The 16,085-nt window shown below is 31.7% G+C and overlaps 2 protein-coding genes across 3 annotated transcripts in view; one reads left to right on the forward strand and one right to left on the reverse strand.

Annotated features, from left to right (window-relative positions):
- LOC106472781 (sprouty-related, EVH1 domain-containing protein 2-like) overlaps positions 1-4,773 on the forward strand; it is a 22,456-nt gene extending 17,683 nt beyond the window's left edge. For both annotated transcript variants that reach the window (XM_013933438.2, XM_022401310.1), the window contains exon 5: positions 2,123-4,773. In XM_013933438.2, coding sequence (XP_013788892.1) covers positions 2,123-3,046 — 924 coding nt within the window. In that variant the 3' untranslated portion in view covers positions 3,047-4,773. The remainder of the gene's footprint in view (positions 1-2,122) is intronic.
- A 5,602-nt stretch (positions 4,774-10,375) lies between these two features.
- Positions 10,376-16,085, reverse strand: part of LOC106472782 (cyclin-dependent kinase 20-like) — an 18,851-nt gene continuing 13,141 nt past the window's right edge. Inside the window, 2 exon segments of the mRNA XM_013933439.2 lie at positions 10,376-11,489; positions 12,585-12,835. Of these exon segments, the coding sequence (XP_013788893.1) occupies positions 11,349-11,489; positions 12,585-12,835 (392 nt within the window). The 3' untranslated portion in view covers positions 10,376-11,348.

A 16,085-nucleotide genomic window follows, 5' to 3' on the forward strand; every position in this document is an offset into this window, starting at 1 on the left:
TCTAGTCACGTCTACTACTTTAAACTTAACCTAACTCTTCTTCGTGGTAACGTTAGTTTCTAAACTAAGTTTAACTAACTAAGTAATATATATATATATATATATATATATATACACACACACACACACACACACGTATGTGAACATTCATACGATTAAACTCATTTATTTAATCTTATTGATACCTAAAAATAGTTTTTGTCATATATATATACAGCATCTAGACCACTACTGTGTTGTATTCCAACCAGTCTAATGAGCACTGATATTGGGCAAAAGGACATATTGGCACTGGATATAACAGTTGTAGTGTGATTGACATATTATAACATATTCTTCTTTGCTTTCACTCATGGGTTCTTAGAATTACACTAAAATACTAGTTTTTTAACTCTTTAGAATTATCTAGTGTACATATTAAAACATAAATATTTATTTTGTGAACCAAAAAAAGAGATTGGCCTTGTTACTTCTCAAGAAAACAAATAATTGGAATACAGGTTTTTAAGGTTGCAGTTAGAGTTAAACAATGAACTTGAAGCACGAGAATCATTGTTATGAAGAAAACACCAAAATTATCTGTTTATTGGTTAAACAGATATGTGGATATTAAAAATGACTTACTAACAAATATAGTAAGTAATTTTTATGTTTAAAACCAAAAATCATTATAATTACTGTGTGTGTACGAAATCTTGTGTAGCTCATTGGTTTCAGGATGTTTTAGCAATTTTTTGAAAAAGCTGTTATAATTCAACTAGACCAAACTCCATGACCAATAAAAAATTGATAAATACATACACCTTTTTTTTCTTCTTATAACTTATAATTTCTTCTATTAAATAGTTGTTTCAATAAATAATGCAAGTTATGGTAATGATTTTTTCAGTATTATAGATTACTTCAACGGTATGCCTTTAACCATTACTCAAAGTATATAGTTTGGGATAAGATGGTGGAAGGATGTCTAAATAGTGAATTTGTGTGTAAGGATTTTGTCTTTTCTACGTTTTCTTTCTACTCAACATTTGTACACAATATATGGAGAACTACTCAACATTCTTACGTAATGTGTAGAGAACTACTCAACATTCTTACATAGTGTGTAGAGAACTACTTAACATTAGTACGTGATGTGTAGAGAACTACTCAACATTAGTACGTAATGTGTAGAGAACTACTCAACATTCTTACATAGTGTGTAGAGAACTACTCAACATTCCTACATAGTGTGTAGAGAACTACTTAACATTAGTACGTAATGTGTAGAGAACTACTCAACATTCTTACATAGTGTGTAGAGAACTACTCAACATTAGTACGTAATGTGTAGAGAACTACTCAACATTCTTACATAGTGTGTAGAGAACTACTTAACATTAGTATGTAATGTGTAGAGAACTGTTCAACATTAGTACGTAATGTGTAGAGAACTACTCAACATTCTTACATAGTGTGTAGAGAACTACTCAACATTAGTACGTAATGTGTAGAGAACTACTCAACATTCTTACATAGTGTGTAGAGAACTACTTAACATTAGTATGTAATGTGTAGAGAACTACTTAACATTAGTACGTAATGTGTAGAGAACTATTCAACATTAGTACGTAATGTGTAGAGAACTACTCAACATTCTTACATAGTGTGTAGAGAACTACTCAACATTAGTATGTAATGTGTAGAGAACTACTTAACATTAGTACGTAATGTGTAGAGAACTAAGTTCTCTACACACTATGTAAGAATGTTGAGTAGTTCTCTACACATTACGTACTAATGTTGAAATGCAACATTCTTACATAATGTACAGAAAACTACTGAACATTCTTAAATAATGTGTAGAAAACTACTCAACGTTGGTACATACGGTGTGAGGAACTGCTTAACATTGGTACATAATGTGTGGGGAACTACTGTGCTGTGTTATAGATCAAGAAAATAGAATTTAAACACATTTGATTTTATTGACTATTTTGAGTAGAGGAAAATGGAGCCAGAGAGGTTTGACATTCTAATATGTGAGTTTGTACTTTTAACAAGCAATAATGTTGGTTTTTAATGAGATCTGTGCTAAGAAATGTTAACTCTATGTTGCTAAATCTGAATAACAAATGTTTAGACATTGGAACTGCCCATGGATTCTCTATCTTCTTCGGGCTCCAGCACCACAAGTGGCAGTATTGCAGGACATGTCCAGCCATCATCTACAAATCCTAGTATACCAGGTGATTTGCTGTCAACCTCATCATCTCCATACACTCATCCTCATGCCAACTACCATCATCTCCATCGCATGCATTTCATGCGTTCCTCACGTATACCTCCAGGACCTAGCAACAGTAGTAGCATCAATGGAGTGGGAACATCATCTGGAGGTAAAGGAAGTGCAAATGGTCCAGGAGAAGAAGTAATAAACAGAGCAAGGACCAGCAATGATCTAGGGACTCAAGATATTGACAAGATTGAAGTCCTTTCTGGAGAATCTTATTCCTACGTGCAGTTTGCCAAGGATAAATCATCCAGATTTGATCATGAATACTCCTATCCTGTCATGGATCCATTAAAATTAAACAAACAGGATTGTGTATCTGCATGTAGCTACAAGAAACCTCAGTTCTCTGGTAAACAACCTTCCTTGTTGCCAACTAAGAACAAAAAGAAGCACCATAAAAGAGAATTGCAAAGACAGTCTCCTGCTGAATGGTCCCAGTGCCGTTATTGTCGGGAAATGTTTGATGAGGAAAAGAACTATCAGGGCAGCTGTGAGTATGCTTTTGATCCAGTGTTAACATGCATCAATGCTTCCACTTGTATGTCTTGTGCCCAGTGTATGCTGTACCACTGCGTGTCTGATGTAGAGGGAGAAGTCAATGAACATACTTGTTCGTGTAATACCTCTGATGACCAGTGTTGCCAACGCTGGATTGGACTAGCGCTTCTCTCATTCCTCATTCCATGTTTGTGGTGCTACCTTCCTTTACGAGCATGTCATCACTGTGGTCTCCGATGTCATCTGTATGGAGGTAGGCATCGAGCTACATAATCACCGTGCAACTAGTGCTGATGTATTGAAGATTTTTACCCTAGTGCTACGGTGTTAACAGATGTAGTGAATCTAACTTGTACTAGGTCAATATTTGGAAGCAGATTGATGTTGAAGTACTAATGCCAAACTGAGCAATATGTTTCTAACTCTCTTTATGGTTCGTAGTAGACCTTGATATTTATTACCCTGCTGAAAAGTAATAATTCTTTATAAAGAAGTGCTATTTTGTGAAAATATAATTGCAGTATTTAAGAGACAAGAGTTACTGATTTAAAATCCATAGCAGTCTGTAGTAGGCATTAGTTATTCATTAAAAATGTATAGCAGGCCTTTATTAGACATAATTTATTCATTAAGATGTATTGTTATCCTTAGTAGCCATCAATTATTCGTTTAAGATGTATAGTAGTTCTTAGTAGTCATCAGTCATTCATTTAAAATGTACAACAGTCCTTAGTAGTCATCACTTATTCATTTAAGATGTATAGTAGTCCTTAGTAGACTTCAGTTATTCATTTAATGTAAAATAGTCTTTTTTTTAGATAACAAATGTTCATTTAAAAATTAAAGCAGTACTTAGTACGTATTGGTTAATTGTTTATAAATATAAGTTATTCTTTATTTTAATCTGTAGTATTTATTTAGAGAAATTCTTTTTTTAAACTACGTAGTTGTTCTTGGAAGATGGGAAGTTTTCATGTTGTTCAACATTCCTTTGTCAGCAGGAGTTTATTCTTCTGTTAAAATGCGTATCAGTATTTTGTAAACCAGTCCTCCAAAGACAGTTTTAAATTGTTATGCAGTCCTTGGAAAACAGACGATCTGTTAAACTGTATAGCAGTCCTTGGAAGATAGGTGTTTTGTTAAACTGTATAGCAGTCCTTGCAAGACAGGAGTTCTGTTAAACTCTATAGCAGTCCTTGAAAGACAGGAGTTCCATTAAACTGTATAGCAGTCCTTGGAAAACAGGAGTTCTGTTAATGGGAAGTTAAAATGTTACGTAATTTTAGAGAATTTGAAAAGATCCTTTTGCTACACTAAAGTTGCTCGGAACAGACTCAAATTTTTGCGTTTTTTAATTGCTCTTGCAGTTCTTTACAAGGTCTGGGTTCCGTGTAAAATTTAGTATTATTCTTTATACTACTTATCTTATACATGTGCGTAAGGTTTTATTCAACACATCTACATTTTAGTGTTGACAGTTTAGCATAAAAAATTATAAAGACATGAACATACAAAAATGTGCAATATAAATGTTATGTTTATTGAATAAATGATACTATAGTATACTATATTACACTTTACCTTGTACTATAATATGTACTTAACCTATACTGTATTAAATATATATATAATCCTTGTAGTATACAAACCTGTAGAAACATTTTGTGGATAGAAGGAGGGTGGCATATTAATGAAATTTTATTTTATTAATTAAGGTTAAGTCATAAAATATTTAATTGTGGAACTTTCTAATTCATAAAGTTAACTAATAAACAAAGGAGCAAAGGGGTAAGTGTATTTTGTAAGGCAGGAACTACAGTAAATTCTAAAGGCTAGTCTTTGTTCTTGTTAATTATGTTAAATGTTAAGTTTTGTTCTGACAGGCGGTTTTGTAATTTAAGTGCTTTTCATATAATTCACTTGTTTATATGAATAAAACGATTATATGGATGACATAACGATGACAGTTATATTCTACAAGGACAGAGAGATTGTTGTAAGGGTACAATAATAATATGTTATTAGTAAAGAGAAGGTTATAAGCAAGATATATATTAATGTGTTAGAAGTAAAGAGAAGGTTATAAGGATGGTACAGTAGTAATGTGTTAGAAGTAACGAGATAGTTATAAGGATGATAAAATAATGTGTAGGAAGTAAAGAAAAGGTTATAAGGAAGATACAATAATAATGTGTTAGAACTAAAGAGAAGGTTATAAGGATGGTACAATGATATTGTTCTACAAGTAAAAAGATGGTTATAAGGAAGATGCAATAATAATGTGTTAGAAGTAATGAGGAGGTTATAAGGAAGATATAATAATAATGTGTTAGAACTAAAGAGAAGGTTATAAGGATGGTACAATGATATTGTTCTACAAGTAAAAAGATGGTTATAAGGAAGATGCAATAATAATGTGTTAGAAGTAATGAGGAGGTTATAAGGAAAATACAATAGTGTTAGAAGTAAAGAGAAGGTTATAAAGATGATATAATACAATGATATTGTTCTACAAGTAGAAAAATGGTTATAAGATTACAATAATAAAGTAAAAATGATGGTACAATAATAGTAACGTTCTGTAAGTACACAGAGAGATGGGGTTGTAAAGACAGTACAATAATGTAAAAATTGCCAGTGAAGAATGGAGTAGTGGCTTAAGATAGTCTTTTAAAAAACCTCTGTTGGATATGTAGAACAATGTTCTTATCAGATGAGACCTTATTGAAATCAAAGTACTCATTTACTGAGGGTTACCCCATAATGTATCCAGCCCACTGCTACTGTCACTCTGGTCTCGTGAAGTGTTTGTGCCTTATATATTGAGAATCTGTTACAATGAATTAATCTCATTCTCCCACTATTAACTTATCTTTAAAATCAAAGAATTTTCTAACGTTTTGAGGCCAAACTAAATTTTTGTTCTAATCAACTTAATTTTAGTATAAAAGTCAACTAAAATGAAAAGATCTTTAGAAAAGAATTATACTAGAACTAATGGTTTGGTTAAAAAAAAATTTAATATAAAGACAAAAATTAAAGTGTAATTACATAGTGCTATGATAAGAGTTACTTTATTTAAAAAAATGAGGATTATTGTACTTTTGTACTCATTTCAAGTTCTTGTATTTCTTTAATCGTGAAAATTTGAAATTATTATTAATTTGAACAAACCAAAATGCAAACTGCTTTTCTCACCAAATCTAAATTTGTATAATCAGCCTGCATGTGATCTAATAAGTTTATAAACGTCTAATACTTTAAGTATTTAACTATAAAGAGCAAAGATACATTAGTCCATTATGTATCAACCTTGAACATTGTAAATTGTAATCACTGCTCAAGTTATTTCATTTTATAAAAACATCTTGAAATTCATAGCAAAGGCAGTCAAAAATAAAAACTATGAGACAGAATCTGCCTGTATAGAAAGACATTGGTAATAGGACAACAGTATCAGTGTAGATGCCATTTCAAGCCAAAAGTAAGCAAATAAAGTAAATGTGACTTATTTTCTGGAGTTGTGCTGCAGATAGGTAAGCACCCAAATATATCTTTCACCATTAATTACTGTAGGTGTATTTTATAAAATAGGTTTTTTTTTATCAATCATCTTGCCAATACATGTAGAATAAAAATGTTCATTTGGCCAAGAACAGATAGCATTTTGTTTTTATATATATAAATATGTACTGATCGTAAACTTGTGAAAGAATTATGGAAAATTATCACCTTATAATTGGACGTCTTGCATCTTTAATTCTAGGGTGTGTGTGTGTGGGACCCAATAAGTTTGAAAGAGACCCCCAATCTTAAGGTATATGGGGTCCTTGGAGCCCACTTTTTAAAAATTACACAAACTGGTTAAAGTTTGTCGATTATGTAATTAAAATTAACATTAACTAAATTTTTCAAGTCATTTGTTACGGAGCTATAAGAATTATTGTATTTTAGTAATGGTTGTTTTCAAACTAGGTGTAGAAACAGTGAATGAAATCTATTCATGTCTGTCTTGTGTTGATTGTTTTTACCAAAGCTTTCTGGAAGAAGTGATTTAAGAAACAAAAATATTTGCATTTTGTTTCTAACAACAAATCCTGTAATACAAATTAGTATATATGGTAACCCTTAGCCATGTACTTGTCTCTCAAAGAAAAAAAAACCATTCACGTAGTAAAAATTTAAACTTGACCACAGAACAATGGTGAGAAAAGAAATTTAAATAGATGGTTCATTACAGTGATGGTGCAAATGTGGGATCGGGAGGGGGCAATTACCCCCAAGTGCTATGGGCTGGTCTCAGATTTTTTAAATATTAGGGACACCAAAAAAGTGTATTGCCCCTTGCACCACCACTGATTCATTGACCAAATGAATTTGTGAATCAGATAAACATTTCAAAACGTAATACAACTGAAAGTGTATTTTGTTTTGTTTCTAACTTTTATTTTTAAGTTGAATATGAGGGTTATGTATACACGTATGTATATAATTTTACAAGTATAACATTAGAGGTGATGTAAAATTCAAGAATAAATAAATATAACAATATCCTCTACATAAGACTTGTTGAGCAATATTTTGAACAAATGTTCTTTGTCAAGGCAGATCATTTGCTTGCCTAATAATTATTTTTGTTAGGTGATATTATGTGCTTATTTATTCTTTGTGTATGCATATAACTGTACTTTCCACAACAGGATTGGCCAAAAAAAAACTTTTTATTTTCATGTTACTGTAATAATAAATCCTCCTACTATTTTGTTTGACATATGAATGTAAAATGTACTAGTTTGTAAATAGTTAGTAAGAATAAAATGCAGTTTTATTTATTTATGTGAGTATCTTTAGCATAGTGAGCCAGATTGTTACTATACAATAGTTTTGTAAAAATGCCCTAACTGAACTCTCGGGTAATTCTGGTTAATTTTTTTTTTTTTTGGTTGAATTAATATGATATTTGATTTTATAGTTTCAATTACACACTAATTCAGACCTGACATTTGTTTTTAAAGAACATTTTTGACATAGTCCTTCTAATTTTTTACGGAGCATAAAACCCTTTAACACGTATATATGGGGTTTATTATGTTATTTCAGTGCAATAAAAATCCTAATATTATAGATATATTTGGTTGATGAATGGTGTTATTATATGATAATTAAGACTTTAAAGTAAGACACTGTGGTACATTTTGTTAATGTAAAACAGCTGAAAAATCAAAAAGTTTATTTAATTTCAAGCTATCTGGTGTTAGTAGATATACTCTAAATCGTAAAACAAAATTGCAATAATAATTTGGGCATTTAAACACAGTGAATGACTGAAATAAATCATGTTAATTGCTGTGCAAGTGTAAAAGTCTTGCAATATCGGTTTTGTTACTCTAATACTCATTCCAGAATGCTATGTAAAAGAGACCTAATTATATGGGTTTTTTCTTTTTGTCAGTGTCATCTTAAGTTAATTAACTAGCATTAATCTTTATTGGTCAGTTACTTATCAGTGACATATTACATTGTTGAGTGTAATGTGTTAATATAGTGTTAAATGTCTCCCTTATGTTAGGCCACATAGCTTTTGTACCATGCTGTATCTGTCATATTTTGCTCAGTTAAGTAAACACTATTTCTGTCTTTCATCTTTTAAGTAACTGTTTGGACTTTTCAATCTTCTCTTGAAGGTACATTGTTGACTTGAAAGATTAAGACTTGTTGTACGTGTTGTGTTGAAAAGTTTTACAATTCCTATTGTTAGTCCTTACATAATGGAGTAAATACATTGTATATTTAATAATAAAATCATTTTAAAGACAACAATGTACCTTTAACATTCTGAAGATTGAGACTCCATTTTGTATATATTGTTGTGAGTAATGAAAACTTCTGACACCAGGTGGTATGCTTGTTGAAATATATTAAACCCTTGAAATGAGGCAGCTATTTGCATCTTGCTCATTACTTGTATATTCACCAAGTCAGACTGTGTATTTTAGTCATTGAAAGCATAGCCAATCTTCTAGGCAAATTAATAATATATATCTATATATAAATATATCTGTACGTGTCAATAACAATAAAAGTTTACTACTAGTTGTAAGTGGTTTTTCTTTCAAGCATGTGTTCCTAATGTGTTTTTTTTTATCAGGAGCACAATATTAACAAGTTTTTTTTTAAATTATCCCGCAAAATGCTTTTGATTTCATGATTTCTCACGTGACATTTTTTAGTTCTTGTTAGTTTTGTTGGACTACTTCAGGGTATTTTAAAAAAAGGCTTTTTTTTTTACCAATTTAACAACTGAGAAGTAAACAGGCTCAACTCCTATTAGTTTCATAAGCGATATCAAAATATCAAACAGGCTTAGATCCTGCTAATCTAATAATAATCAAGTTTTATTGCAATATCGTGAGTGACCTACTTCACATTGATTAGAAAATGTCCAATTTTATCATTCAGACCACTTAAGAACTACGCATACAACTCCTCAGTACCAAATAGTCTACAGAATCTGAACTGAAAAGTATAACACTTACAAGGCTGAACGACACAAACCTCTTCCTAAACTACTTGTAGTACTTTTCAAGTTCACTCTTATAAGGCCTAACAACACAAACCTCTTCCTAAACTACTTGTAATACTTTGTAAGTTCACTTTTACAAGGTTTAAACTTGTTTACAAACTATTGTAAAAGCTTTAAATCTCTTACTTCAAAGCATACAACTAAATGCCCAGTGACTTTACAATAGAACATAGACATATCTTGCCATTAGCCTGAAGACTTTATTAAGTGAATTCCTGGTGGAATACATAAGCTTGACTGAATTAAAACAGAGAGCTTTTCACCAACAAACACTAACCAGGAGTTGAAGCTTACATTCTTAAAACTGGAACTGTCGAGGATTTTGGACTGTAATATTCAAGTCAACAAAAAACAGAATTCACAGAGGAATTAGGCCAAAGCTAAACATTACGGACTGTGACTAGGTTAGATTATTATGTATATTGTTCATTTTATAGTTTGTTTCAAATTCTAAACTGGTTTATTTACTTGTTGGTTTGACACTTATAATAATTTCTACCATAACACAAGGCTTAAGGTTTCCAAAGCCTTTTCCTAATTACATACATTCACACTTACAAGATTTAAACTACACTTAAATGAGAAAATAAATTTGTTCAACATAATCCTGCCCAGCTAAACTTGGTTTATATTTTTAAAGGGATAATCTGCATATTGTAAAGAAGAGAGAAAAAGTTAGGTATAATTAGAGAATAAGGAAGAGTTGATTAATTGGTTGGTTTGAATTTCTCGCAAAGCTACACGAGGGCTATCTGCACTAGCCATCCCTAATTTAGAAGTGAAAGACTAGAGGGAAGGCAGCTAGTCATCACCGCCCACCATCGACACTTGGGCTACTCTTTTTATCAAGGAGTAGTCGGATTGACCATCATATTATAATGCCCCCATTGGCTCAAGGGGGCGAGAATCTTTGGTGGAGCAGGGATTCGAACCGTCGAGCACCCTAACCACCTGGCCATGCTGGGCCAATATGGAAGAGACTTAGCATGTAAGTAACAATGGAATATACAATAAAGATGTGCATAAATGCCAACTTTATTAACTTGGCTTATCAGTAGAGACATTCTCAAAATTGTTCTGTACATTTGAAATATTTAAGAGCAGATATTGTGTTTGTATTAATACAAGCTAAATCACTTACGAATGTTAGTTTGAGGTTTATGTTTCAGTCAGTATTTAATGCTTCCTGCATGAAACTGTTGTTTTATTATTCCTGTGAGATTAATCACATGTTATAACTTGGTTGTATTCAGATTAGTGTTAGTTATGGCATACATTCAGTTACACAGTTTATTAGCTGTGAAATTAAGTTTATCCATTAGTTGTGGTACCATTACCAAATAAATTTCCGTTAAAAGTGAAAACGTTGTTTCTGAACTTAGGCCTACAACTAACTATGTAGAAATCACAGTAGCCTGTAGCAAATGCTAAGGAATAAATAAATTAATTTGTTATTGTTATATGTACTGAATCTCACATTATTTTTACCATATAATCTAAAGAACATGTAACAATAGAACACCTTACAACAACAACAATATATAGGTGTATTTCTAATATTTATATACAACACATATATCATTAAAATCACTTGAAGTAAGCCTAGAAAGGTTTCCTTGACATCAATTGAAACTGAAGATTAATGGTCAAGATTTTAGAGGCTTATTTTATACAGTACAAATCAGAAAGGTTAAGCTCTCCCAAATCTACAACTTGTGAGCAAATGTTAATTTAAATACATCTTGGTCTGTGAACTTCAGTTATATCTTTACCATGGTCCTGTTTTGGTTGCATTGCCTGCTTACAGTAGGGGTTCCATTTGTAATTCAAGTAGACATAGCACTGGACATCACTGGTCTAAATTGATATTTTACACTGTGAAGTTTGGTTCCACACCACTTGTATTTTATACCAACAACGTGACAAACTGGACGGTAGTAGAAGTTGATATTTTGATGTACTGGATAGTCAAGATGGCTCCATATCAATGGTCTAACCAAAAGTTGAAACTGATATATGAAGCTCCGGACTAGGAATATTAGGACACAATCCATGTTTTCCCACTTTAGGTTTTGGCAGATCACAAGGACAACTCTGGAGAGGTAGGGAATAAAAGTACTCATGTTCCAGTGCCTGTCAAATATATGAATAGATGTCATTCGGAACAAAAACACTGGGTCAGTTACATAAGAACAGTTAGAGCAATAATAATATTTTATATTTATTCCTTAGAAGTATTACATCTACTATGTTGGTAAACAAAAGTGCTTTATAAAAATTAAAATCCGCATATACATAAAAACTAATTGTAGTACGCCATAATACAGCTGTAATTGTCAAAACCATCACCACATCATTGGTCTTAAGATACTTCCCAAGTCAAAATATACGTACCAATGAAGCAAATAAAAATAATCATGTAATAGGTTTTTCACATACTCAAAATAGGTTCACCCAATTCATCATTAAATACATCACCCATTATATCACTATATAACCAGTGGAAGGGGTAAAATAAAGGACAGACAGGCCTGGGGCTAAATTTTTCTACTGGGCTTATTATGTTTGCGACTAAAAACTAAGGTTAAAAAAAAAACAACTAAACCTCATAATGGGCTGCCTTTATCTGCCCCTGGCTGCAACATCAAACATTCCTGATTATAGTAATTTTTTCATTGTTTAAATCTTTCCACCAAATTAACTAGTTTACAAGATTCATTATCCAAATTTTGAACAGATCATTTTGTAACAAGACTATTAAGTTTCATAAGATATGCTATCCTAGCAAGAAGTATTATACTGAAGGCAAAGATGATGGACACATATATGAACTATAATAATACTGAGACACTTTGTATTATGTGTACACAAATACTTCAACAACTGAAGCACTACGACATGTATAACACTACAGTTTTTTTTCTTTTCCAAAGGTATAATGGACAATATAATATATGACATAGAGGCCTAATGCATTATTTCATTTGTCACATCCTCTGTGTCAATATAATATATGACATAGAGGCCTAATGCATTATTTCATTTGTCACATCCTCTGTGTCAATATAATCTATGACATAGAGGCCTAATGCATTATTTCATTTGTCACACCCTCTGTGTTAATGGAGCTTATTTAATCATTATCCTCACACATACTGCGTACAGGATAATCAGTAGTGTCAATATCAAATGATTCCTGTGCAATCAGTTCTTGAAAAAAAATCTCACTTCTTTCACCCTTATCACTTGATCCACTAGACATGCTAGAATCATCCTCATCACTTGATCCACTAGACATGCTAGAATCATCCTCATCACTTGATCCACTAGACATGCTAGAATCATCCTCATCACTTGATCCACTAGACATGCTAAAATCATCCTCATCATTTGATCCACTAGACATGCTAGAATCATCCTCACCACCAACAGATCAATTTCATTGTACATCTGTGACTTCAGTTTCTTGGCTGCATATTCTATAGACATGTTCAATGGATTTGTTTCAAATTTCCTTTTCCTACTTTTTGCCATAAACTTTTCCAAGGCTGCTTCTAATATTTATTCCTTTTCCTCATGTATGAATACAAAATAATGTTTTTAATCAATAGAAAGTTATCCACTGTTGCATGTTTTAAACTAATCCTTTGGTCAGAGAGTATGCTGATAAGGTGACTAAACCCTGCCTCAACAAAACTATTTCTGGGCCCTATGCAGAGCATTATTTCCACCAGTATACAAACATTCTTAAATTCCTTCCTTCTGTATAGAAGTACACTCTCCCAGGGATCCTTTCATCTAGTACTTAACCATTCTCTTGAATTCTTTCTATTCTGAGCTTATCTTAGTTTTATTAAAAAATTTCCTTTTTAGTGTCTTATAAAAATGCTGTGCAAGTAAATTTAACCTTTTCACTACTCTGTACATCGTATGACGTTTTAGTTTTCCCCACCACTGTTTGAAATCCCAGCTGATATTTGTTTATACCAGTGACCATAGATATCACTCCTGATGCCTATACATAGCATAAAAAATGTATATGGTGTAAATATTAGGCATTTATACAGTCATTATAGTGACTTATATTAGTGTTAAGCGTAATACTTGTACAATATAGTTGTCAATGTCCTATAAGACAATACCGAAATAAACTGGTATACCTTGTTTGACTGTCCTAATAAAAATCTGTTCTTATTCAGAGCTAGTTTTCCTTGCCTGACTTCCATTACTACAAAAGCTATTGCTGAATAATTTAGATACATTATCTTTCAATTCTATGTGAAACACAGTGAATGCCTAAAGCCGAAGGTGATTGTTATTTTTCAGTTTTGTCAGCAATCCATTGTAAACTCCAGTATTAACACAGGGTCAATCAGCTGTAGTTGAAACTAGCAGTTAAGTGTGTTTCTATGCTAAAATTGAAACCTTTTCATCACCTTCGAATACATCACCAATTTTCCTTTTAGATTACTTGCATCTGGTTCACCAAAGCTGTCAATGTCCTGTAAGTCAACACCAAAATAAACTGGTATACCTTGTTTGACTGTCCTAATGAAACCACTGCTACTTTCGCACGAATATAAAACCACTGCTACTTTCTACTGAATATAAAACCACTGCTACTTTCTCACGAATATAAAACCACTGCTACTTTCTCACGAATATAAAACCACTGCTACTTTCTCACGAATATAAAACCACTGCTACTTTCTCCTGAATATAAAACCACTGCTACTTTCTACTGAATATAAAACCACTGCTACTTTCTCACGAATATAAAACCACTGCTACTTTCTCACAAATATAAAACCACTGCTACTTTCTTACTGAATATAAAACCACTGCTACTCTCTACTGAATATAAAACCACTGCTACTTTCTACTGAATATAAAACCAATAAAATAAATGTACAGTATAATCTATATAAAAAATAATCCTAGTAACTGTTAACACAGAAATTTACTAAAAACAACATATGTATAGGCTTACCAGTTTATAAAAAATCAACAAACAGATAATGCTGTGCATAAAATAAAAACATTTATTTATAGTTAAACTGGTACTTAATTAGTAAAGGCTACAAAATCAGTTCTCTAATTACCTTGCTATATGCTCACTTGACACAAAGTTAACAAATAACCAAATCTAAAGTTTGAAAGTAACTTGAAAATCAGTTAAAATGCATATCATCAAGTTAGGCCTTAGCCAATAACTTATATGTGCATACAAAGTCAATAACAACTTTAATGTAAAATAAGCCTAACTGAATCGATGAATATATCTAACACACAATAACCACTTTTCCCTCGCTTTGTGAATATGCTTGCAACTTGCATACAAATATAGGCCTATACAGGCAATGTTATAGTATAGTGACTGTAAAATGTAGGTTGTTGATGATACAGATTGTACTTGTAATAATAAACAATGAAGTGATGTCATTATAAATTTCAGTAGTGAGTACTAAAACAAGATAATATATTTACCTAAAGCAATTTTGTGTGTTTTATAATTCAAATGGCGAGTGACAGTGTATTTCGTTATGAATTCAGTGCCATATATATACTTGCCCACCTCTTGCTGACTGTGCCTTTCACTTTTCTTTTTAATCTCTTTTTGCTGTGTTTAGTACAAATCTAACACTAAATGTTTGTTATAATGGCTCTTCCTAAGGTGTCCTCTGAAGAAAAAAATCCAGTTTGTCCACCATTGCCAAATGTTTACAACTGAACAGAGTTTCACTGGATAAACTAAGACATGTTTACAAGTGAAACCAGAATTGAACTATTACTATCTTGGATCTATATAGTTCATCAAATGCAAGTTAGGTCACAATCAATTTTGTTAAAGCTTTTCTTGCTCTTCTGAATTTGCTAATAATTAATAACCAATTTTATAGTTTAGAAACTTTAACACATTGACTTAATTTCTCAGTTACAAATATTGGATGTCTTTATAATACAACAAAATAGTTCATTAATATCACATTACTGTGTGTGTAACATCACTAGTCCAAGCCAATTAAAATTAAAGTACTAGAGTCGTAGCACCCAACAGGGTCACACAAGTTATCTGTGAGTTTCTTCTGTGTAAACAAACAACCAGTGATTGTGTGAACAGTGAGCATCATGACAGACTTGATGGAGGGCTCTAATAAGCCCTCACAAAACCCATTTTAGAATATTAAGACATATAGAACCCTACAGTGATGACCACTGTAGCTATATTACGTACCCAGAAATGCTGACAACGATAATGAATGTAGCTCTATTAAATGTACAAGAATACCGACAATACATTTGAATATGAAGACATAAAACCCTACAGTAATAAACACTATAGCTCTGTTAAATATACAAGAATACTGACAATACTTTAGAATGTTAAGACATATAGAACACTTTAACAATGAAGATCATAAGACTTGAAACATAAAGACAACTTACTTTAGAATGTTAAGACATATAGAACACTTTAACAACAAAGATCATAAGACTTGAAACATAAAGACAACTACTTAGTTATCAACATTACTTTAGAATGTTAAGACATATAGAACACTTTAACAATAAAGATCATAAGACTTGAAACATAAAGACAACTACTTAGTTATCAACTTACTTTAGAATGTTAAGACATATAGAACACTTTAACAATAAAGATCATAAGACTTGAAACATAAAGACAACTACTTAGTTATCAACTTACTTTAGAATGTTAAGACATAT

This window comes from Limulus polyphemus, unplaced genomic scaffold, assembly GCF_000517525.1.
Source record: "Limulus polyphemus unplaced genomic scaffold, Limulus_polyphemus-2.1.2 Scaffold5605, whole genome shotgun sequence".
Taxonomy (NCBI): Eukaryota; Metazoa; Arthropoda; class Merostomata; order Xiphosura; family Limulidae; genus Limulus; species Limulus polyphemus.